The 26,207-nt window shown below is 39.8% G+C and overlaps 1 protein-coding gene and 2 long non-coding RNA genes across 6 annotated transcripts in view; 1 reads left to right on the forward strand and 2 right to left on the reverse strand.

The window, feature by feature from the left end:
* LOC144368130 (uncharacterized) overlaps window positions 1–26,207 on the forward strand; it is an 87,626-nt gene that overhangs the window by 14,479 nt on the left and 46,940 nt on the right. The window contains exon 2 of the long non-coding RNA XR_013427903.1: window positions 15,103–15,213. This is a non-coding gene — a long non-coding RNA (uncharacterized LOC144368130). The remainder of the gene's footprint in view (window positions 1–15,102; window positions 15,214–26,207) is intronic.
* On the reverse strand, window positions 2,217–3,815 carry LOC144368132 (uncharacterized). Its single transcript, XR_013427905.1, has 2 exons — window positions 3,458–3,815; window positions 2,217–2,287 (listed from the first exon to the last, which is right to left on the reverse strand). It is a non-coding gene; the product is annotated as an uncharacterized LOC144368132 (long non-coding RNA).
* Tgfbr3 (transforming growth factor beta receptor 3) overlaps window positions 15,291–26,207 on the reverse strand; it is a 186,971-nt gene continuing 176,054 nt past the window's right edge. For all 4 annotated transcript variants that reach the window (XM_013359733.4, XM_013359732.4, XM_021728020.3 and 1 more), the window contains one exon: window positions 15,291–18,729. In XM_013359733.4, the coding sequence (XP_013215187.1) occupies window positions 18,611–18,729 (119 nt within the window). In that variant the 3' untranslated portion in view covers window positions 15,291–18,610. The remainder of the gene's footprint in view (window positions 18,730–26,207) is intronic.

Genomic DNA, 26,207 nt, shown 5'->3' on the forward strand with positions numbered 1-26,207 from the left:
TTATGAAGAAGGAGGAGAGAAAATAGAAGTAAAAAATTAAAGTGTGAAAGAGAGAACAATAGAGATTGTTAGCAAAAAAAAGAAATGTGTCCTCGGAACTCCTAGGAGAGATGTGGTTTCTTCCCTGTACAAGGATATTGTGCAGTGCATCTTTCAGTTTAGTCAGGCAGTGTCTTTGATCTCCAAACTCTCTGTACCCAGACATGCCTCAGTCCTCCTAAAAATGTGAGTTCCTTTAATTCCCTTATCCCTCCACTGTGCTTATAGGACTGCTCAGGCTGACTCCAGCCGCACTAGCAGCTGTCGTGCTGGGGATTTCTTCTGTATTTTGTTATATCCAACCTCCTGAGTCTCTGATCTGCTTTGAGTGTTCACTATTAAATTCCAGTAAATTCCCACCACCACCACCCATTTTTATTTTATTCACCCACTTTGCTGAGAAGCTGCCAGTCTGCCTTCTTGGTTTCGCACCACAGAGCAACCAACAAAGTGTCCTTATCTATTCCACCATCTTAAAAGGACCCTCTCAGCATCTTCTCTTGAAAAACTAGGAATGGATGTGATAGTTTAAAATAGAATTCTTCATTTCCTCTGCCAAATCTCAGCACCCACATTCCTACTGCCTCAGTTCCCATTACTACCAAAAATTGTACTGTTAGTTTTCTAGCTATTTAGGCCAAATACCTAGTACTGTCCTTGATTTTGCTTTTTATTTATTTATTTTCTGCTGCTCACACCTCACACCCAATCCATCCGTATGTACTGTCAAATTTTCCTTTCAAATGTGTCCAGAATCTGACTCTTTCTTACTAACTCTGCTGCTACCTGGCCTAAACCACCATTGTCTCATATCAGTACTAGTCCATGAACCACATCGTTGATCTTCTTACTTTAGTTTCTTATCCACATATCCAGAGTATTCTTTTAAAATATAAAATCACGTCCTTCTGCAGTTCAACACTTTCCAGCAGCTTCCTATCTAATTCAGAGTAAAATCCAGAGTCCTTGCTATGGCCTGCAAGACTACCTGACCTGGTGTTCCCCAACCTTCTAACTCTCGTCTCTTACTCTTATATCTCACCTCTTCTTTATTTCTCTCTAACCATTGTGGCCTTCTTGGTCCTCAGCATCTCCAAAATGTTGCTCCCACTCCAGGCCTTTGCATTCCTTGTTTCCTTGTATGTATTTACATGGCTCCCCTCACCCTCTACTTTCTTTTGGTCTCTGCTCCAGTGTATTCTGTTCAGGTGCCCCCTTCTTATACACAAAAGGAAAGTCTCATCAGCCCCACTTAAAATGAACATCACCCACCCCATATTCTCTAACAGCCTTGTCCTGCTCTATTTTTCTGTATATTCAAACGTCCTATGGAGGCAGATCTGCCGTTCACAGATGTGTCCCCAGAATCTGCAATACACCTGGAACACAGTGAGTGCTCAATAAGTATTTGTTACAAGAATAAATAAATGGACAAACAAATTTTCTTCCAGGTTCTTAGAAAGTTTTCTTTGAAAAGCCAGGGAGCAGGTAATAGCAGAAACTAGAATACCAGCTGCCTCCTTTTTTTCAGCCTAGGGATTTCCCATTCTACATTTGTTACTGTCTTATCATCTCATTCAAAATACAATTCTAAAACCTCATGGCTTCTACCCAGACCAACAGGGTTTATGACATGGTACAGGCACACCCCTGCTTCCTTATTCATTTCCCAAACACACAGTCACATCCCCACCCACACTTAGCCTTGGCAAGCAAATTCCTCACAGAACACATTAAGCCAACCAAATATATAAAAATATATATTTACAAAAAGGTTAGGAAGTGTTTATTCATTTCACAAAAGGATCCTCTGCTTTGGAAAAAGAGTCACCACAGGAATCCTTTCAATTACTAGTTCACCAAATCAATTTAAAATAGAACTTGGCTTCAAGCATTTTCTCCCTGCGGAGAAAAGAAAGAACACTATAGTCAACGGATACCCTCATGTTCTAGTCACTGGCCTATACCATTGGCTATTATTTTATTTAATCCTGATACTATGTGATTTAGTGAGTTACACCAGGATCTACCTAGTTATTATAAAAACTCCCAACAGTTTGGTTGCATCTTCTGAGTTTCTTTGAACTTCACAAATCATCCTATTCTTTCCAAGAGAAAATATAAAAAATATATGGCTCACTGGCCCATTCAGTTTTTGGAAAAATAAATTTTACACACCTCGAAAGCACCCAAGCAGGCAACTTCCATTTCTTGTCATTGTGGATTAAGTAGTAACAGACTTGCCTTCCTGTTGTAAACAACTCTTAAATTGGAAAAAAAATATGTAAAATAATTGTTTTCAGACTTGAGACAGGAGTGATTACTGAAAGAAGGAAAACAAATGAGATAAATTCTTCAACTTCCCTGGCTTTACCCTCTGTGGTACAGGGAGGGCTTGCTCAAAGGATGGCCTTCCCCCTGAGCTGAGAAGTTACAGCTTAGAGTCCAGGGGTACTGAGGTGGCTAGAATTTGTGGGCAAGACACTGGAAGAAACTTGGCAGAGAAATAACTAGATGTCTGCTTAGAGTTCACCATGAGTCTTGGGGGGTGCGGGGGCACTGTGCTACATTCCTTTTATTTTGTATTTTGATTCAGGGTCTCACTCTATGTTACTTAGGGTCTTGCTAATTTGCTCAGACTGGCTTTTTAACTTGCAATCCTCCTGTCTCAGCCTCCAAAGTCACTGGGGTTACAAGTGTGAGTCTTAAAGTGAAAAATAAGCTGTGATTTTGTAAGGCAAGACTCCATGAGTCTGGGCGAAGAGTAGCTATCAGGGAAAGAACGGTGATTAGAGTGGTGTAAGCTAGACAAATAATGAAACTCACACAGTTAGGAGACATTTAAGTTCTGACCATTCGGATAAAGAGCTCACTGAACACTCTAGAAGGCCATATCTTAGGAGAGGGCTGAGCTTGCCTTAAAGTCAAGGTTATTCTAACCAAGTCTACTTTAACAAGTCTCAAGAACAACTCTTGGCTCTTAAAAGACCCAAGTTGATTCATAGGTTAACTGCCTGGTAGATTGAAACTCCATACTCTATTAAAGAGACAACAGCATTGAGAATTCAACAATGTAGGTTTACAATGTTCAGCAACCAATCGAAGATCACTAGATATCCAAAGAAGGAGGAAAATATGACTCATTCGTGGTGAAATATCAATCAATAAAAACCAATGCTCCCAATATTTTTCTTATTGAAGTGGTACAATATTTGCTTTTAGGAATGAGAACTTCAGTTCCATAGGAAGAGAAGTGATATTCTGGTTATTTTGTTTAAAAACCAGAAAAGAATATGATATTTCATTGTTGTTGTTGTGACTAGGGATTGAACCACTGAGTTACATCCCCAGTACTTTTTTATTTTGAAATAAGTCATCATCAAGTTGCTGGAGGCCTCGTTAAGTTGCTGAGGCTAACCTTGAATTTGTGATCCTTTGCCTCTGCTCCAAAGTTGCTGGGATTACAGACATGAGCTTTATTTTCCATTTTGATTTCAGGGAACATGATAGCAAATGCTCACTGTAAAAGAATGTGAAAATTCCTAAGAAAAGAATGAAAGGGTTCATTAGTCACAGGACACACATGACATGCCTACTATGTGCCAGTCATTGTTTTAAGCACTGTGGCTAGAAATGGTGAGCAAGACTAACTCTGTTTCTTTAGAACTTACATTTTGGATAGGGAGAGACTAACCATAAACAAACTAAAATTAGTAAGAAAAAAAATTAGTGAGTGTTACACAAAAAAATAAGTGCTATATAAAGAATTGACCTGAATGATGTGCTCAAGGGAAACTGGGTGCTTGCTGTAGACTGAGTGATCAGGGAAGACCTTTCTTATGAAATACTTAAGCTGAGATCTAATATAGCAGCATGGGGACCAGGTGAACAGCATTCTCAGGTAGAGGGACTGTAAGTGCAATACCTTAAACAGCAGAGATGTCACAGAACATCCTGGCTGGAGGAGAGCAGGGCTCCGGAGAGTTGTACCAGCAGAAATTAGAGAGGAGGCACCATGCCTGACTTATGTTTTTATTCAAAACTTAAAAAAAACAGTTAAAGACAGAAATGAACAAACAAGAAAACTTTCAGCTAAAATTCAAAACAAATTAAGGCCTTGAAAAAGAATCCTGAATTTATTCCAAGTGTGATAGAAAACTCACATAGAGTTTTAAACAAGAGATTGACAAGATCTAGCATACTGTAAAGAGGGCACAGTAGCAGCCAAGTGGGGATAGATTGCAGGGGGACCAAGAGGACACAGGGAGTCTGTTAGATGTGTTGGACTGTGTTACCGATGGCTTAGACCAGGATGGTGGTAGTACAGATGGTGGGAAACAGAACACGTGCTGGGCATCAAATCAACAGAACTTGATGATGGATTGGTTAAGGGATGAAGGAAAATAACAGTTTTGTGTCTTGAGCCAGAGGGTAGAAGATGGTGCTGCCAGAGCCCAGAAATTGGTAAAATCATGTACATCTGGGTAGTGCCCAGATTGTGTGCAAAAGGTCACCCATCAGCAGAGCTGTGAAGGACCGCGGAAAGAGGTGGTGAGAAGGTATCACAGATGAAGAGAGAACAGAGCAGGCAGAGGCCAGGAGCCAGGGACCAAATGGCAATTGAAGACTCTGCTCTGTGGGTGGTTGGGTCTCTCTCCTAACTATTGCTTCAGTTTTTCTCCATTGTGGTTCAGTTCAGACCCACGGGCATGAAATGACTTGAAACCAAATCCTTCGTTTCCGATTACATGCTTTGCTTAACTGCTTCCTACACTGTGACTGGTTCCCTGCAGTCACTAAGGAATTCCTATCACATTATTAGCATTGTGAGAAATATACTCAAGGAAAAAAAATCAATCAAAATTGGGACATTTTCACCTTTTTCTTTGCTGGTATAACAATTAAATTATCCTCTTTTTTTAATTTTTTTTTTAGTTGTAAGCAGACACAATATCTTTATTTATTTATTTTTATGTGGTGATGAGGATCAAACCTGGTACCTCACCCATGCAAGGCAAGTACTCTACCACTGAGCCACAACCCCAGCCAAATGATCCTCTCTTAATTGCTTGCTTTAATGGAATGTCCAAATAATGGTGGGTTTTCTTGGAGTGAAGGTTAGATGAGTACTCCTCCAGATGCTTCTCTTTTTAAGGTTAATTTGTAGGTTAATAAGTTTTTTATTTTCACCCTCTTGTTTCCACTTAGGAAAAAGATTTGCAAACTAGACACCTCAATGGAAAGTGTCTTCTGGAGATATTGTACTTACCTAAAAACTGTAGTGTTCCAGAAGTTTATGTTTCGATGAAGATTCTGGAAGCTCTGGTTTCTACTTTTGACGTTGGTTGTTACTATCTGCAATGGATTTAAATAGAAACAAGGCCTTGCTAAACCTCCCCTCCACCAAAGAGAATCCGTGTGATTTTCCCCCTTTAAAATTAAGCAGTATTTCAGCGTTCTTGTCAAGTACACTGTGTTCATTGCAGGAACTATGTCATAGGCAGTTTATGAGCTGGGACGAGTAACAAAACAGCAAAACCTGCTCCACCCAAATCGCTTATAAAGCCTTTCAGCTTTGAGTCTTTAGTCAAGTGAAAGGAACCAAGTTGGGTTTTAAAACTGAGAAATAAATCCTTATTCTCTTTGCCCATTCCCTCTTTACTTACACAGGTGATGTGCTATAATCTATTAAAAAAAATGATCAGTTCTGAGGCTTCTGAGCAGAAAGATTGAGAATATGTTAATAAATATTGAAACATTTTAATAAAAAACAAAGAGGAAAGTGGCTGAGATGTAAGTGTATATGTGTGTGCATGTGTGAGCACGTGGTTTCAGAACAACTCTGTCCTAGTGTGCGAGGACTGGCTCCACAGTGCTGTGACACCCAAGAAAGTAAGGCAGATAGATCTAGGATTGCCCAGAGTGTAACTTACTGGGGACTTACCAACAGAAGTGTGGTTCTGGACAGCAGAAAGACCAGTTGGATCCCTGAAATTTTGGTCAGAAAGAGGGCTGTATCTATGGGTTAGAACAAAAATGACCACCATCCTATCTGGTTCAGCTTAAGAAAATATTGAAGAGTCAGGGCATCCCTGGAGTCAGGGACTGATTGTAAAGCCCTATGTAACACTCTAATGGTTTTATGTATTTATGATTTGTTGAGAAACTATTCAGGAAAAACCAGTGGGAGGGGCTGGGGATGTGGCTCAAGTGGTAGCGCACTCACCTGGCATGTGTGCAGCCCGGGTTAGATCCTCAGCACCACATACAAAAAAAGATGTTGTGTCTGCCAAAAACTAACAAATAAATATTAAAAATTCTCTCTCTCTCTCTCAAAAAAAAAAAAAAAACAGTGGGAGTTATCAGGGGCAATTGTGGTGGTTAGAACTTGAGATAGTTGAAGTCATGTCAAGCTGTATCCATACACTCCACCCCTTATAACCAGCACTTACAATCTCACATGCTCCCCTCTACTAGGATTCTAAGTCTGCCAGAGATACTAGCATTGTGTGGGTGACGTGCTACAAGGTCATTTGTCCAGCTGGTAAGCAGAGTCCACAGCAATAGTAGAGGCACATGCATGAAAACAGGCAAGGAACGTTTATGCAAATGTTAATAATCACTTTTCCTACCAGGAGCTCCAGAACCAAACCAATGACAGCATGGCTCCTATAGAAGGTCAGAATCAGACAAGGCATTGATTTGGGTTTCATAACAGCACAGGCTCCAGGGAAAATGACAAAAACAGAAAGACTGCAGCTATGGACAGAAAATTAAATGTTTAGTAGGAAACTGTGAGGGTAAGTCTGCACCATCCAGCAAGACAACAGTGGTGACATCATCTCTGTTAGACAACATGTCATAATGCTTGCAATATGCAAAAGATCATTGCTCTTTGTCCATGTATCAATTCTGGCACTACAGTTTCTTGATGCACGGCTTGGACACAAAGAGACACTCATAAGGAGGCCTGCTATATGGGTATTTAAACTTATTAAGACTTCTCCAAGGACTTTAATCCAACTTGCCAAGGTGTGTTTGCCCATATCTGATGCTTTAATAAATGATTCTATCAACTTTACTGCCTCAGAGCTATATGGCAGAATGTTATGATATATCATGTGCTTGGGCCCAATCTTGGATAGCATGTCCTGTGAATTGGTTGCTGTAATCACTGTCAGTTAGGTGTGGGTACCCATACATTATACATAACTTCTCAAGAATTTTGATAAGAGTGACAGTTTGGTAGATTCTCTTGCCAGGGAAAGATCAAATAAGGCCAGTAGCATATTTACACAGGTTAAAGCATATTTATATTTCTTTACTATTTGGCGAAGGGCCAATATAATTAATCTTCCAGTCCCCAACATATCTGTCCCTGGGCATGGGTCAAGAAATAGGGTTATAAATTGGAGGACGCCTAATATTGAGTTGTGGCCACCACCAAGTCACTATATTTTGGGGTCAATCCTGTCCCTTAACTGTCCTACTTTATCATGTTTACTTTACTATTTGTTTTCTTCTGTGGTTCTGGAGATTAAACCTAGGGCCTTGCACATGCTAGGAAAGAACTGAGCTGTATTCCAGTCCTTTTTTATTTTGAGACAAGGACTTGCTCAGTTGCCCAGGTTGGCCTTGAATTTGTGATCCTCCTGCTTCCACCCCTCCAGTAGCTAGGATTACAGGCATGAACCACCTTACCCAGCTATGCCCACTCTTTCTATGAACCTACACGTCTCCTTCCTGGGTGTGGGCTAGGGCTTATATCTTAGTCAAAGCATCCACCTTCGAATTTGCAGGATTGGAGGTCTTAATGTGAGCAGGTACATGAAATAGTTAATTGTGCCCTGCCTTGTGTAGCTGTTCCCGCACTTCATGGCTCTTCAGAGAGGCCTTCCTGGTATAGGCCATTTTTCTACCTTTCATTGTGCCATTCATAACATAGAGCCCTGGTACACTGGCCACTTGTTAGTACAAATAAGCAATGGCTGTGGTTCATGAGGTGCTACCTGTTAAGGTTTTGATTTAGAATGTCCCCCAGAGTCTCATGTATACAGAGGCGGGGCTTTTAGGCAATGATTTGATCATGGGGCTCTGACCTCACCAGACCTCATCTGACCTCATTGATAACTGAACGATCTACTGGGAGGTGGAAACTAGTTGGAGAAAGTAGGTTACTGGGGACGTGCCTGGAAGAGTTAATCCTTGTCTATGGTCCTTTCTCATCTCTACCTCTGCTTTCCTGCCATGAGCTGAGAAGCTTTCCTCTACCATGCCCTTCCTCCATGTTGTTTCTGCCTTGGAGCCAGATGCCTATGGAGTAAAACCTCTGAATCTGTGAGTCAAATTTAATCTTTCCTCCTCTAAGTTGTTTTCTCAGGTATTTGTCACAGTGATGCAAATATGACTAACACATTACCCCCATACTGCCTGGATTTTCTTCTGTTTCAAACTGAAGAGTATTAGTGGCAGGTGGTATCACAGTGGCATTTAGACACTTAGGCTCCTTCTGCTGGATCCATTTGCACACCAAGTATTTTGAGATATGGCATCCATCTTCTCCGGTACTTGTAAGGCTTGGTGAGTGGCTCCACCTGTGCTAGGGTATTGTACACTACTAGAAACTTCTGCTGTAAAGGGTGTGTCTCATTTTAGCTCCCTTCCCGATCTGTGACCAAAAAAAAAAACAAAAAACAAAAACCCTTCAAGTACATTTTGTCCTATTGTTCTTGACAGAGAGCCCAACACATGGTCACCTGCACTACAAGTGACATCAGACTGCACTGGCACACTTTGTAGGTGGTGATTGGATCAAGGGATGCTTTATCTTTGAGCAAATCCCAGCCTTTTCTTTTCTTTCTTTCTTTTTTTTTTTTTTTTTTGAGACAAGTTGCTGAGCCTGGCCTTGAACTTGTGATCGCCTGCCTCAGCCTTCTGAGTAACTGAAATTACAAGTATGCACCCTGATTAAGAAGGCACACTAATTAATAAGGCCTGGCTATGGCTCCCTTCTAATCAATTCACATACTGGGCCTAGGTACTGAGCTAGATGAGGAGTAAAAGTCACATATTTCCAAGACCCTGCACAAAAGCCTATATATCTTCACCATATGGGGGATGTGGAAGTTTTGCACTTTATCTGGCACTGTGCCTGGAATCAAATGGGTTTCATGTGATCAAATCACCTGTTGAAGTTTTTCAGACAGATCAAGGCCTTAGATCTTATGGGGCTAACAGCCCATCCCTCTGTGCATAGGTAAACACACATTCTCCAACTACCAAGTTATATAATAGTATGATCTTTACCAGTTAGCATGATATCTTCAATATAATGGAACTAGATAGCATCACTGGAGAATGTCCATTGCCTTTTTACTTAAGTGAAGGTGAATTGGTTTTGCAAGCCTAGTTTTAAAGGAACATTGAAGAAAGCATTAGCTAAGTCCACAAGTCTTGCAAGAGCCAAGAAAGAATGTGATTATTTTCAGTGTCTGAGCAACGTTAGCATCGCAGAATAGATAGGAGGTATCACCTTACCCACTAGAGTCAGTGGTCATTCTCTAGGTTCCATATGGAGGGGTGGAATGTATGGATACAGCTTGACATGACTGCAACTATCTCAAGTTCTAACCACCACAATTGCCCCGATAACCCCCACTGGTTTTTCCTGAATAGTTTCCCAGCAAACCATAAGTACATAAAACCATTAGAGTGTTACATGGGGCTTTACAATCAGTCCCTGGTTCCAAGGATGCACCTGACTCTTCAATATTATCTTAAGCTACCAGGTACCTTTCATCCAGGATGAAGTAATTTTGTGCTTACCAATAGATACAGCCCTCTTTCTGACCAAAATTGCAGGGATCCAACTGGTCTTTCTACCACCCAGGACCATGCTTCTGTCAGTAAATCACCCAGTAAGCTGCACTCTGTGCAGTCCTGGATCTGTCTGCCTTTCTTTCTTGGGTGTCACAGCACTTTGGAGCCAGTTATCTTATAGTAGGACAGAGTTGTTTTGGAATACACACTCATATAAGTAGTGTTGCCTCAGTCATGTGGTTCCTCCTCTAATTTTTTCTCTTTAATGAATTCTCAGTGGTGATAAATGGAGAAAGTCATTAAAAATCAATTCATGCTGTGACCTTCTGAGGAAGGGAAGGTGATGTCATATGACCTTTATTTTAAGTCTGAAATCAAATCTACGTAAAGTAGTTTTCACTTCCTCTAAAAAGGAAGGAAATTTACAAAGACATCAAATATGCTAAACTCAAACTTTGGATTATTAATGACACCTGTAAAAATTAATCCATTCATTTGTTCATTTTCAAACATGTTGCATTGGAATGAGCAGTTCTATATGTTTGACTTGCTGTGAAAAAAAAAGATGCTTACAATTTCTTTGAAAAGGCACTTCATAATATTTCTTCATTTTACAGAATTATTACAGCATTCACAATAGCAGGAATGAAGGAATGCTTTACAAATGAGTTTTGCACATGCATTTATGGGGAAGGAGGAAGAGGAGAGGAGCAGTGCCAAATTATCAAGAATGGCTTATTGAACCAGGAGAAGTCTCGAATGGACCTGACATGAATCTGCTTTTTATTTACTAGACAACCTTTTCTCTAATTTTTGGAATAAAAGAAAAATAAATCAGATTTTTTTTAATAATGAAAATCAGACAACACCAAACTCTTACGTAAGTCTTGGAATTATAGCCTTTTATGGGTCCTGGAATCATTTAAGAATTAAATGAAAACTATGACTTATTGTCATATGATAAAGTCCCAATAAGTTAGATCTATTTCTAGTTGTTCTACTTGTCTGTTTGACTAATCTATTTAACTATTCAAATGCTAATACCATGGTGTTTTATTACTTGATTTTACACTAAAATTCTAATATCTCTTAAGTCCAGACCACCCTCGCCATTCTTTTTAAAAATTCAAGGGGAGGGGGTGGATGAACTTTTCAATAAGTCCTTCCAGTAGAACTGAATAATCATCTGGAAGAAAACAACAACAAATCTATCACACATTAAAGTATGGATTAAAGATCTAAATTTTTAAGATCAAATTAAAAGATATATTAGAATGTATCTAGAGTTAGAGAACCCTAAGCAAGAGAGGAAAACTAGAGGTCAAAAGGAAAAGAGACATATTCCACTACAAAAAAATAAATTTTTTTTGTTTTGCAATATCCATTATAAACAGAATGAAAAGAAAATGATATACTAGGAAAATATTTGTCCTACAGACATGTGACACAAAATTTCACCAGTGTAGAAATTATTAAGAAAAACGCTTGTTCATTAGAAAAATGGACAAAGGAAATGGAAATGCACAGAATGACCTGGGAAAGATCCATGATTATATAATAAGGATTTAAAATTCAATGTCAATGCAGATAATACCAATTCAAATAATGAGACAATCCTTCAACCACCAGATTGCCAAAACTGAAGGCATGTTAATGCTATTAACACCAAGAGATGATTTTATTAATTTATCCTAAGAACTTTGTGTGAACATCTCATTTAATATTCACAACAATGCTAAGAAGTAGATTTAAAAAAAAATAAATAAAACTAAGGAAATAGCTCAACAACAAATGGTAGAGCCAAGATTTAAACCAACACAATCTGATGCTTGGAGTCCAAGCCGTTTCAACATGCCCAGGAGATGGGCCTAGAGCAGCATGAATTGTGCAGACCTTCAGAGAAAGCAATATGGCCTTAAATGTTAATGCCACCCCAGAAATAAAAAAGCCATCAGGATCTTGGCATTATCTATTCTTTGGCTACTTGGTAGAATTTACCTATAAAACTGTCTGGGATATAAAATTTTATATATATATATATATATATATATATATATATATATATATATATATGTATGTATATATATATATATTTTTTCCCCCTAGAGACAGGGTCCTGCCAAGTTATCCAGGGTGCCCCAAACTCAGGAACTCATAATCCTAATGGTCTCAGCCTCCTGAGTAGCTCGCATTACAAGCCTGCACTATTTAGTTTAAAATGTTGTGTTATTTGTTGTGAGTACATTTGAATTTTTAATAATTAAAATTTTATTTCCAATTTCAGTTGCTTCTTAAATTAGTTTTGGCAAATTATATCCCCTCTCCCACCCAGAATGTATCTGTGTCATTTACCAAGTTTTTGTCTCCCAGTTCCCAATCCACTCTCCCCTCCCCTCTCTTCCCCTCCCACCCTTCCTTTTCCCTTCCCCTCCCCTCCCCTCCCCTCCTTGTCTTGCCTTTCCTATTTCTTCATTTTCAAGAGTTTAGCACCAACGGAAACACCGCACTCCTTCCAGGCCTACCAATCCAGATTTGTTAGATTCTTTATTTCTAACTTTCCCTTGGAGTAGAGTGTTGGACTTAGGCATCTTTGCCAGTGCAGTCATTAGTCTAGCCTTCTATAAATGGTTATGAAGTTTCCACTGTTCTGGGCTTGCTGACTTTTTATTTTTGGCTTTGATTCTGATCCTTCCAACCCAACAGTTGCTCTTTCTCTGCCTGTTGATGCTGGAATCAGGACTCAGCAAACCACACTCAATTTAGTTTTGATAATCCCAACCCTAGGGATGCGATTTATTAACCTCGGTGTTCTCTCTTCACCTTTTCACCCCAAGGACACCTGCTTCACTGAGTCTGATTCAGTTCAGACTCTGAGTGACCACCCACATTGTCTGAGTTTTCTAGTTTATGCAAATGAAGTTGTTTATGGAATCTCTTATTTGTTAAAATCTCTGCAGTGTATGTTGTATCTTTTTTTTTTTTCACTCCTAATACATGTATTTATTTCAACTTAGTTTTTGACGATCTCTAGTAGTCTTGCTATGTTGGGTACTCTTTTATTTCCAAACTTTTTCCCCAACACCAGCAATTTACAGCTATAGATTTCTCATAAATTAGTGATTTAGCTGCATGTTTGAGTATATATATTTTTATTATTCTTCAAGCCTGTATACCTTCTGTTATGAGTTCTTCTTTGTTTCATATTTAAAAATTGTCCTTTTCATATCAATTTCTCAACTATTTGAATTGTGTTAAATCAGTATTAAGTTCTTTGATATTTGCTGAGAATTCCATTATGGTTCTAGCTGTGGTCAATTTTTATAAAGATTTCATATTTACAAAATATTTACATTTAGAGGCACAGGATGTTATGCGTGCCCATTAGATCAAGCTTAATTACATTGTTTAAATCTTCCATATTCATAGCTTTTTGATTTATTAATTCCTAAGTATGATATATTAAAATCACCTATGATGATGAAATTGTCAGTTTCTCTGATATTTTTGCTTTAAAGCACTAGACTGCAAAGGACATACACACACATATATGCATGCATATGGATATATAATAGATGTATATTAACAGCAACAGAGTATGTTGGCAGAAATCTAAAATTAATGCTTCTAAATGTCTCTTACTAGTGATTAGGCCATATTCATTACAGGAAATAGTATGTAGCCATCAAAAAGCATGGATTGTTCTGCATTTACTAATTTACAGGGAGTTTTGTGCTAAGTGAAAAAGGCAAGTTATAGAGCATGTGTATTGTGATCCTATTTTTTAGTAAACGAAGCAGAAATCCCTTTATCTACAAATGTTTCAATATGTTTGAGTTTGAATAATAACTTTTAACACCAGTTTCCTCAGGGAAATGATTGAAGGGTTTGGGAAGGATAGCAGTAAAAAACATCTTTGTTCTCCTTCACTTCCTACAATAATAGTATCTTACTTAAGCAATTTAGGATAGGCCTAGGAAAAGAGATGTGATCAGCACTCATTTTAGGGGAACCAACAGGAAGATGCGGGCGTGTGGAAAAAGACAAGTCACAAATGTTATGATCCAGTCTTTGTTATTAGAGTGGGATGTGCCTATTGATATGAACATAAGGAAATGTTTAGGAACATACACTTAATCAATATTTCTGTAATTAAGTAGAAGGCTTATTGAGGTTTTTTCACTGCTGCAAATACATGTATTGCTTACATTCATTTTACACATATTATGAGAAGTAGCCCCATGCATGGTAGCTCTCCCATACAGTTCTGGACAATTCATAGACCTGCTAAAGCCCACTGGTTATCACCTGAGTCTCTTCTCCTCTAGAAACATGGAGACTTTAACAGAAATAGTAGCTCACCTGTCAGTTTCTCCCTCCTATTCTCCTAAAGGAGCTGGCTGCAGGGGACTATCTTAGTACTGAAAATTTGCAGGACTCACACCTGTGATGACTCCAACCTCACTTAATCAAAATGTGGCTTAAGTTTTTTATGCTGTTCCCACTCTGTGGGCAATGAGCTGTGGGGGGCGGGGGGCATGAGGACTGGGCTAGTGGCCTTGCTTCCAAACCATCTAAGACACTAACTCTAAAGAGGGGAGGAGAAGATAGGGACATGGCAGTTTAGTTTGTAAAAACATATTCAATGTTAAAACATAATCCTTGATAGTGAAAGAAAACTGTTTGGGTAGTATAAATTTGTCTGGTGGGAGCACGCCAAACAGAACTGAGCTCCAGAGAGATGAGAGGGGTAGCTGGAAGGCGAGCAGATGACTCTCATCTGAACCATGCTTAGGAGTTTGAACTTTATCCCGAAGGCAAACCAGGGGAATTACTTAAAGTTGGGAAGTAACATGAGTTGAGTGTTTTCAGGATTCGTTTGGCTGTGTGGTGGAGAAAGAACTGGAGAGAAGCAAGAGGGGGAGTTGGCATACTTGTTTGGAGGCTGATGTGGCTAAATCAGATCAGGAGGTAATGGCTCTTGGGCAGTTGGTAAAAGCAGAATTAAGTGGGAATAAGGCAATGGTTTGCAGAAAGGTATTCTAGAGGTAAGATGACTCTTAGACTTAGGAATCTGGGGATGGGGAAGGCAAAGAGACTCCAGTTAGATTCCTAGATTTCTGTCTGGGGCAACTAGGAGAGGGTGGCTCCAAATTGAGACCAGAATGGTGGAATAGCATTGGAGTATTCAGGGGGATGAAAATGGAAAAGCCTAAATACACGTTATTTCTCTTTCTTTGACTTTAGGCAATTGACAGAAGGCCCAGAGTGCTCTGCTTTGTCCACCCTCCCCTCTGCTCTCAGAGGTCTCTTTGCCTTTCTCCACCATCTTCCCCATCAATGTAGCAGACGATACAGGTAAGAGAAAGTCACAGAGAGAAAGCGGTGCATTCAGTCTGAGGGTGGAATTTAATGATGACCAAATCAGACACGTGTTAATAATTGATATATATCTTTTTATTATGCACAGATAAAGGACTTAAAACTGTGGTTATCAAAACTATACATCTAAGCATGTTCACAAAATCGCTGACACACTGACAGAAAAAAAAGACAACAGGGGTGTTCAAACTGGCCACAGGGATTTTCAGGGTACTCTTTTTACCCTCATAGTTGATGAAAAACAGCACAAAATCAGGCTCATTCAGGAAAAACCAGAAGAGAGAAGTATTGTATTTGGAAATTGATAATAGTCCTTTTTAGAAAAACATCTGTCAGTTTCATGAACAACCCCTAGATAAAACAAACAGGAAAAAAAAGTCGCATACAGGACTCACCCAACAAAATGTGCTCTGTTAACACAACCAGCAGTACAGTCATCATTCAAACCATGAGGTAGTTACAGTACAAAAAGACTGGCACGCGTGTGCGCGCCCCACACACACTCAGTCATGCCTGCTGAGAACACACGCAGGAAATGAATTTACAATCTTATTACCACACAAGGGAAAGACCATTTTGTGTTTAGAAAATGCTATAGAAACAGCTTAGACAGAGAGATCTCTGACTTCAAAATTAATTTACAGAATTAACAGCTGGTGAACACCACGTGGTGAGAAGCTATAGGATGTTACACAGACTTGGAGTTCAGAGCCTTTCAACAATAGCTTCAGCATCCACAAACAAAACAAAATGGCCTTTGCAAATTACGGGCGTAGCCTGCAGAAATAACACATGACTTGGCAGATAGAATTGAGTTCAACTGGAATATAAAAACAGATTTAAAGAAACTTGCAGAACATGTTATAAAAGTAGAACTTGTACTTTGTATTAAAACTGTGAAGATGAAGCAATCAGAAATGCTGTAATAAGAAGTTGGGGAGAAAACACACTATTTTTTAATGTTCATTGTTTAGAAACATTTCAGAAATACCTAAGACATTCACTCTCTGAAATGGGATCAGGTTTCATTTTTAGCATGGGATTTCTTGATCTTTAAATAATACTTCTGACAATGAGACCCAAACAAATAAAGGTGATTTTTTTTCCTTCTTTTCTCTCTAACTCTCTTTTTAAAATCTTTTGGTGTGCATCTATAAATTTGTAAATTAATTAAAATTATTTATAAAATCATTGGCAACATAGTATCTCTCTCAAAAATATACATTTAAATATATTACAGAAGTTTTTTTAACCCTGTCCATCTAAGAAATGAATTTTTTAATACCTCCTCATAGCTAATTTTGTTTTTAATAAGATGGAAAGGGTTTCTTTAAAAAGCAAAGAACTGATCGAAAGAATTCACAGTAACTGAAATTAAACATTTCATAGGGAGTAACTTAAATTTATCTAAAACACTTAAATATATCTTTATACACTTTTTTGTAGTAAAATATAGCTATAAGTGACTTAAAGACTCTAGTCTTCTTTGAAGACATCTTTAAATTTTTTTATACATAGAATATGCTAAAACAATACATTCTGCTGAAGGTTAGGCAAAGCGCATTATTTTCAAACACAGGTAGCGTAATCCAGGTCCTCCACTCTGATACCCTTATGTTAAAAAGAATAAACTAAAGGAAAACATTTCTCTAGTCTTGTGTTGTCTTCAATGCATACATGGAAATCTGAAAAAAGTTCAACTTATCAATGTAGGTAGCCTGGAAATCTCAGTGCTAAAGTAATCTGATTTGATTAAAATTATCTTGATTGAATGTCTACACCTATCCAATCAATCACTAGTACTCAATGACTGGATGATAGTGATTTCCATCTCCTCTTACTTGTATTACACGTAGACACTCCCTAAAGATTTGAGTTTCATCAGCATTTATTATTCCATTTGCAGAGGACCAGGCACAACTGCTTTATTTTTAAGGGCAGTAAGATTTGCTTATGAATATTTGGGGGTGAATCTATTTGTTTTATTTATGGAATCCTAACTCATTTGGGGGAAATTCTGGAAAAAGAAAACTATTTAACTTGCATTGAAGCTGTCTTCAGAAGAAAATGATCTGGCGTGGGAATCCTCTTCTGGCATTCTTTTTAGCATAAAGGTATCGCTGAGCTTTATTTAGCTGCAAAGTGGCATCATATTATTCCATTTCATGACATTCACTTCAAATCCTTTTGGAGTTTGGGATATATTTAAGGCAAGAGAACTAAAGCAATCCAAATGAGTGCCTTTCACCCTATTGCAGCTCTGTCTTGGCAGAATTGGTGAGGCTATTCAGATTACCTATAGGACTCCAACAGGATCTGCCAGGCATTTGTGTCTCATGGGGGCTTGGATTTTACAAAAGGGCTTATGTTGATATGTTTTGAGTAGAAATTCTCATTCTACCAAATATGACTTAAGAGTAAATTCCAACTCTGGAATCATAGAACATTTTCATAGGGGAATGAATTTTTCTCTTCTTCAACTGAGAAAATGACTGTGCCAGATGACATATTATACACTTCTACTTACATACGCATATACATAGATCAACTTGCAAATTTCTCCTCAACTTTACAACTGACTCTTGCCCCAATTTAGACATTAATTTATCAGGGAAAAAAATGTAGGAGATGGACACAGATCAATAGTTCCAGATTTTGGCTATCTTCAATTTCTATATGCCTATACGAAATATGAAGTTTGCATTAAGACATTTTTGTAGTTGGTGTGTGTAAGTGTGGGGAGACACAGGAAGCTGACAAGGCAGTCAGCACTGGTTTTGGCCCAAGACACAAGAAAGGAATGTTGCCTTGACATGTGGCAGGATGCAGTCCCCAAGGGCAGTCAACACCCAGTTAACCACACATCGGACCCCACAGGGCATGGCAGGTCAGAAGTGTGCATCCAAAGATGCCCATTAGACACGGAGGAGTGCTTAGAAAGCCTTAAAGCATTTCTTTTGTTTTATGTCTTGGTTCAGATATAAAAGAATCTTTGGCCACATCTCCTCATTGAATCTGCTGACTAGCTGTTATCCTTTTACCACCTCCTTGAGTCTGGGTAAAAACTCAGGGTTCCAAATTATGGATGTTCTCACCTGGACAAAGCAGCATTTAAAAAACTGGCATGTGTTTCACATTGAAAACCCCCCAGCCTGTGAGGGGCTGGTGGAGAAGGCCACCATCTTAGCTTTTGCACATGAAATCTAGTGTGTTACAGAAGTCCAGGGATCACGCTTACATTGGCCATGGTGAGGGGTGAATACAACAGGTGATCTTTACACTGAAATTCACTCTCCCTTTACAATGGAACCAAATTCAAGCCTTCTGAGTCTGGACACACACCATCAGCTGTCGCGGGCCCAGCTGGGTCTGGCTAGGCTGTGCTGCTGCTGGAGCATGGTGTGCTCTGAGTGCTACCGATGCTGTGGGCTGCACTGCTGTTTTCAGAGGCTGGTGGGGAGGTGGGGACTTGCTGTCTTCCTGCTGTCTCCCCTGTAGTTAGTAAAGAATTAAAGCAAAAGAAGGTGCATGTTACGTGTGTGGAAAAGAATCTTTCCCCCAGCTTTGCCATTTATCTATTCTTTTTCTCAGCCACAGGCAGAAGCAACTAGCCCAGGTCCTGGATGGCTGGAAGACCTTACCTTGTAACGTTTTTCTGCTTGTTGCTTTGCTTTGAAAGTCTTGTGCACAGGGAAAAGAGGAGGGTTTTCCTGTTGGCTAACAGGCAATCTTAGTGGCTAAGACCTCTGACAGTTGATGACAAATGCCCTGGATTTCAGAGCCTACAGCCTTTGAATAAAAACCACACACATCTGGACTGTGTAGGACAAGTGACCAGTACCTACCTGAACTTAGGAAATGCTGTACCTTCTCTTATAAAGATATTATACTTTGGAGGCTGAGACCTTTAAATTATAATAAGGAAAACTTGACAGTTTGGGAGCCTTTTTATTTTTGGTGCTAGGGATTGAACCCAGGGGCTTGTACATGCAAAAACACATGCTCTTCCAATGAGCTACACCTTAACTCCTGGAGGCCTTATTTTCTGAAAGCTCTTGTTTAAAACTGGGCTGGTGAAGTCTAGATTGTGCCCTAGCAACAGCAGAGAGTCTTGTGTGCCAAGCATACGACCTACCTAGGAAGTGAGAAGGGGAGGGAGGCTGCTATGGGAAAAACTTTTGGGGGAAGGGGCTTAGCTGTTTGCATATAAAGACTGCAGTGGTTGCCAGCAAACACCCTCCTTCCAGGCTGAGGTTCGCTGCTGAGTGCAACGTGAGTATCTCCTAACACATTAAGCATCCCACTTTTCATTACACACTCCGCTGCATTTCCGCTAAACCCATTCTTTGTGCCAAATGTGCAGGGCTGTGGAGAGGGAGGAAACCTCGGGTCACACACATGGTTTGCATTTAACAGTGCAAAAGGCCCTAGAATTAGTCTTCTCTTCAGCAAAACTGGCCTCAGTGCAACCCTCAAAAAATGGCTTTAGGTAGGGAAAAGTGATCAGGGCTCTCCAAAGATATGCACTGCATTTTCTTTAAAAACTCAGAGCACAAACTCCATAAACTTCTTGTAAGCATTCTCCCCCCTCCAATGTAGGAAGCCCCAGAGGGCCAGGTTTGTTTAGGAATGAGCCTGCTCTTTCCTGTCATGCTGAAATACACATCTATCAGCTGGAGATAAGCAACCCTCCCTTCTGCTTCATTAAAACAAAACACCCGAGCAAATGCTCTGCCCTCCAAATACAGGAACTCGAGCCCGTAACTTCCATTCCCTTTCGGGGGGCCCCTCAAAAGCATCTGCCAAAAGAGCAGCTCTGCAGAATGTAGAACCGGCTTGTGCCCCTGGGTCTGGTTACAGTTCTTGCTGTCACCCATTTTATGAAGTAAGCTCCACACACATTTGCATCGACCTCAGAGCATTTATGTGCTTGCTGTATGGCTGGCCCTGTGTTTCCTCTAATTATCTTTTCTTCTGGGATTGGTGAGATGGAGGGAGAAGGGGGTCAATATTCCCAAGAAGCAGGGAAACTATATTTACTCTTCTTTTTTTGGAAAACTATATTTTAGACCTTCACCAGCATTGCCCCTTACCCTTCATGTGTAGTTGTAATTAAGGGTGGGAAATCTGCTTCAATGGCAGTAACTTTCTGCCAAAGATTTACTTTCCCCAGAGTGGGAGCTTATTTCTAGAAGAGGATCAAATCTCAATCTCAATCTCAATCTCAATCTCTCTCTCTCTCTATCTCTGCGCTAGGGTTTGAACCCAGGGCTTTATGTATGCTTGCCAAGTCCTCTACCACTGAGTTACACCCAAGCCCTGATATACACATCACATACCACACACACTCACACAGACACCACACACACACACACACACACACACACACTCCAGAGACCTAAACAACTCTTGATAGATTTCAAGAATTCAGCCCCCTTTCTGGGTACAGTGGTGCATGCCTATAATCCCAGTGGCTTGGGAGGCTGAGGCAGGAGAATCAAGACTTCAAAACCAGCTTCAGCAACTTAACGAGACCATGTCTCTAAATAAAATATATATGATTTTTTTTAAGGGCTGGGATGTGGCTCAATGGCTATGAACTCCTGGATTAAATCTCTGGTACCAAAAAAGAAAAAGAAAGAAAGAAAAAAAAAATAGAATTCAGTTCCTTTACAATGTCTATGTTGATACACACTCAGCTGGATACTCATGTTATCAATTAGAAGGAATAATGTGGCTACACATGAGCCACATTTAAAAAATCTCTTTCCCATTTAAATAAAGAATACACCAGAAAAGCAGGAGGAAAGCCAGCCCCCTCCCTTTGGGCCCTCCAGGCTTCATTTACTGTGCCTCACAGAGGTTAAAACCGGATGGCCTTGCCTCCTCTGGCCACAGTGGACAAGTGCTTCTCTTCCAGAACATGACACGTGCTTGATTATTCGGATTCAGGAAAAGTGCCAGTACCATGCCCTGCCCAGGAAGTCCGAATATTTGCTTTCCGGTGTCTATTTGCCAAATATAATTTGTTGCCATGTCAGTTTATTTTAATCAGTGCCCATTAAAAAGAAATCTTTCAACTTCCAGAGTTTCAGAAACTCTTGGCCTTGGAAACACTGTTCAAAGTAAAACTCCAAACAACAAAACAAAGAAGCTCCTACCCTTGAGATTGCAGGGTCTTTCACCCAGGAGGACGAGTCATGTTAACATAATGTTCTATGGACTTTGATCCAGTAAGGTGTTACGGAGAATGTGTCTGAGCATCTGCTTGGAAATGTTTAAAACTCCTTCTATAGACAAACTATCCCTTCTACCTCTGGCTGTTTCCACAGGCAAAAGATTTCTCAAAAATAACCAAATTAAAAAATTTATTTTTACCTTTTGGCAAAATTAAGAAAAAGATTTTTCATTGTCAGGTGGAAAAATTCATCATGGGGAAAAATGTTAAATGTGCCAAGAGAGTTCTTCTTGGATTCTGCTTAGAAAACCCACAGTTTCCTGGGAAATCTGTGATGGGTCCTTTAGTTTTCTGCTCTCTGTCACAGTGACACTGGCTTTTTGGAATACCCACTTTCTCCAAAATATCCCTTGGGTGTCAAATATAATCAGGGTACTTCTGGAGGAGATGGGAGGGATGACCCTGTTGCTAAGCAACACATGGAAGAAGTTTGAAGAAGGCTCCTTGCTCATACTATCAAACTTGACCATCAGAGACAATGTTTTCAGAGTTTGTGTGTTGTTCCTAAAATTTAAAACCACATTGAGAGAAGAGAGATTGGAGGAGGAGGGAGAGTGAGTAGGGGAAAGAGGCATGTGGTACCTGGAATACTCTGGAGGAGGAGGGTGTGCTGAAGGAGAGAATCTCATATCGGTCTGTGGATGAGCCTAAACAGTGCCAGAAAAGTTTAAAGAAACAGAAAAAAGAAATTTCTCAAGGGAAAATCTGTTTTGTTTCTTTTCAAGAGTACCCAGAATTTAACACAGGGGCACTCAACCATTGAGCCACATCCCCAGCCCTATTTTGTATTTTATTTAGAAACAGGGTCTCACTGAGTGTCTTGCTTAGTGTCTTGCTTTTGCTGAGGCTGGTTTTGAACTCACGATTCTCTTGCCTCACTCTCCTGAGCCACTGGGATTACAGGCGTGCCCCTGTTTTATTTCTTTACCTTAGCCCAGTGTTGTCTAGATCTGATTTTGTGCAACCTCTTGACAACCTACTTTACAACTGGATTCTTATCTCTCAGCCTTTCACCACACAGGTCCTAGGGAAGAAATTCTCTCTGAGAGATGTGAATAACATGGAAAGGCTATATGGGGAAACAGTAGTGGAAGAGTTTAAAAGAAAGATGAGAGGAATCTAGATTATTTAGCCCAAAGCAGATTGAGTGCAAATACTGCCCTTGAGGATGATTGCAAAGAGAAGGCTGTTCTTTATTTCCCTGGAGGTCAAAACACGAGGAAATGAGTTTAAATGGCAGACACAGGATACAAGTCAGAGAGAACTTGCTGGTTATGAGGATTGGTTGGTTACAGGGAGAATTTATGGAATCTTATTCTTGGGAGATAGTTAAGCAAAGGATTGAAAACCATATGCCTAGGTGATTTAGATTTAATATTCCTTGATGCTGTAAAGAACAATACTTTCCTCTAGGCCTATGTGCTGACTGTAATTTTGTAGAAATCAGTGTCAGTTTCTTGATATCCCAACTAATTCTCAGGCCAACTCCTGTAAGGAGAGGGAACTAAGCTACCTTTAGTTTAGAGGTCTTGAATCACTTTTTATCATTTCCAAAAATTGTTTCCCCATTGTCCAGGCTAAAATAACTTTCTTTTGCATGCAAAATATCCAGAAAGGGTAGGTTAGATGTTGTTATAAGAGAAAAAAATATAATTTTCCAAGGTGGGAATTAAAACCTTTCAAAATATCCTGCTTACTACTTCCTTCCTATATACCTGCAGTGTGGCCAACCTGTTTGCACCTGCACTTTGGTTTTCTGTATCTTACTTTAACTTGATTAAGAGGATGCACTCAAAGTCTGACAACAAGAATGAGAGAAGGGGGGAGAGAGAGGAAAAAGGAAAGAGAAAACTGGGTAGAGGAGGAAGGCCATCTTTATAACCTCTAGGTGTGACCATCATCATAAATGAGCTTGAAGCTCTAGGTTGTTCAACTGCTAATCCTGTTACCTGAGCCTGGTATATTTACCATATTCCCCTTTAGTATATGAAGAAGATCCCTACTTCACGAGTTCTTAGGGATGAGATGCTTAAACAATAAATGCATATGAAAAACTTTTTGAACCCCAAAGTCCTATAAAAATGTAAGATACTTGAGCCTGCTCAGACGTGTTAGCAGGAAAAAAAAAAAATCCAAGAGTGGAAGGAACACTGTGGTTCACAGAGCAAAAGAAATGTGGAAGTTTTGAATCAGGCATGCCCATCCCAACCCCTCAGACTTGGATTCAACAATCCTCCAGTGGATGCACCATGTGTTGTTCTTAAATCAGAAGTCTGAAGAAACCCATAGTTCAGAGAGTCAGTAAGACCTTTGAGTTAGGGGCCTCTTTGGAGGCCCCAGTGTTTTTAGAGGTCCAAGGTTTCACCGAGGTCCTGAGCCTTGCTCTGATGAAAAGAAAAAGAGCAGGAGGTTAGGCTGAGGTGAAGGGTGAGTGTCAAAAGAGGATGTCCCAGGTACCAGCTGGACAGATGGGAACCCTCTGTGACTGTACAGAAGGCAGGACCCACTCTCTTTTCACCGGAATCCTCCCTCCTTCTTTTATACAGTTAAACATAGAGAGTTAAGATACAAGTCTTAAGCTTTCCTGGTGTCTCTGTCCCTGTGTCTTTTGTCAAGGAGCAAAGCCCCCGCCAAACCTTCTGACCATTCAAATCCTTCCCCCTTCTTCTCAAGCTCCCCTCAGTTACTGTGAGAGTTTTGGAAAAAAACTTAATTCTTAAAAACAACACTACTTCCTGTTCTGATGAGACTAGTCTTGCCAGTTCTCCATCTTTCTGACAAAATTCCCTAAGTTGTTGCTTTCCTAATGGTTGACATTTGTGTTCATATTTGGGTTTCTACCTGAATCACTGTTTATTGCCAGTCTGTCTGGTTATTCTCTTGCTTCTAAAATATGTAAGCTCCATAAGAGCAAGGCTCTGTACCATTCACTGTTGTGCTGCCAGTGGCTAGAACAAACAGTGTTCAAACTGAAGGGCAGCTCAAAAAAGATTCACTGAGTGAAAGAATGAATAAATGAGCGAACAAGCAAAACTTAGCGTATACTAAAAAGAGGCAAAAAGAATGATCAAAATACATGTGAATCCACCTGCTTTCTCCTACTGCTTTCACTCTGGTGGCATTTTTCATAGCTGGACACAAAGCCTGGCTATCCATTAGTAGGAGTGCTCTTCAAGTCTGTTATGTGCTGATGGACTTGTGGTGAGAAAGCAATATCAAATACATCATTATTAAAAATTTTTAGAAATGTGAATCATAAGTTTATTCTCTGCTATGCAAGAGAAAGATGAAAGTATTACAACTACATGTCCTTTGAATATGTAACAACAGAATAGAAAGACTCCAAATCCAGAAAGTAGGTTCCAGGCCTGACTGCTATAACTATGTAACTCTGCATAGTTGCTTCAGTTTGCTGGCTCTGTTCTTCCCTATGTGAAAAGGAGATTTTGAAGCAGATAGTAATTTCCCAAGAACCCCTCTAGAGCAGCTGATTTTTTAAACACCAAAGCAAGATTTAGTGTAGAGACTGTGTTCTGTATGCACACACAGACTGGCGTTCCCTCTGTAAATTTCACCAGAATGACAGTGAATAAATTTTCAAAAGGCATAACCCCATAAAAACAAAGATAACAGGAGTGAAGACAACAGCAATAAAGTATTGGAGGCTGCTGAAAAAAATAGGAGAATAACTGACTTAAGAGAGCGGAAACCTAAGCCAACAGTGGGAAGGCTAAGGAACAACCAATCTGTGTCACAGAGTCCTCAGAAACTCAGGAAATGGCATCAGGAACAAGAGAGGGGGGAATATAGGGCTAAAGGGGGATAGCTGAGCTTCTGTGTAAGAAGCAGTAAGATTTTTCTATATCTCTAGACTCCACAAGGCTGGGACCCTGCCCTTCCTCACCAGGAGGAAGAGGGTGAAACCAAGAGTTCCAGGAATGTCAGCACCAGTACAGTGCAAGAACTGCACTCAGAAAGTGCTGGGTGAACATGCTTTGGGCTCTCTCGGGCACTGGCTGGCCTGACAGCAGCTAAAAGCAAGTGGCCTTGCTTCTTCCAGCACCAGTGAACAAGACTGTCTGTCTCCTCCAGAGCATAACTTAATTATCCACACTCAGGAAAAGGACTGGTACCATACCCTGTCCAGGAAGTCTGAATATTTGCTTTCCAGTGTCTATTTGCCAAATATCATTTGTTGCCATGTCAGGTTTTTGTTTTGTTTTTGCTTTTGTTTTTGTTTTATGGTCCTAGAGATTTAATCCAGGGATACTTTACCACTGAGCTACCTTCCTAGCCCTTCCATTTTTTTTTTTTTTTTTTTTTTTGAGAAGGGGCTTGCTAAGTTGCCTAGGGCCTTGCTAAATTGCTGGGGCTGATCTTGAACTTGGAAATCAATCTCCCTCAGCCTCCAGAGTTGCTGGGATTACAGGGCCACCGTGCCCAGCTCCATGTCAGTTTATTTTAATCCGTGCTCATTAAAAGATCTCCCAACATACACCTTCTGGGTGGGAAACAAGACCTCAGATAGACTTTAAAAAAGAAAAAAAAAATCCATAGGAAAAATTATTGGAATAAAAAAAAATCAATGCATTAACAACTCAATAAATGACTGAAAGATAAAGATGAGGAAATCTCCCAGAAATAAAGAAAGGAAAAAGATGGAAAAACCAAAGAGAAAGGAAAATTCAAAGACCAGTGAAGAGGTTCCACTTTCAAATAAAATCGTTTCTAA

Source organism: Ictidomys tridecemlineatus, chromosome 11 (assembly GCF_052094955.1).
Source record: "Ictidomys tridecemlineatus isolate mIctTri1 chromosome 11, mIctTri1.hap1, whole genome shotgun sequence".
In the NCBI taxonomy this organism is placed as follows: Eukaryota; Metazoa; Chordata; class Mammalia; order Rodentia; family Sciuridae; genus Ictidomys; species Ictidomys tridecemlineatus.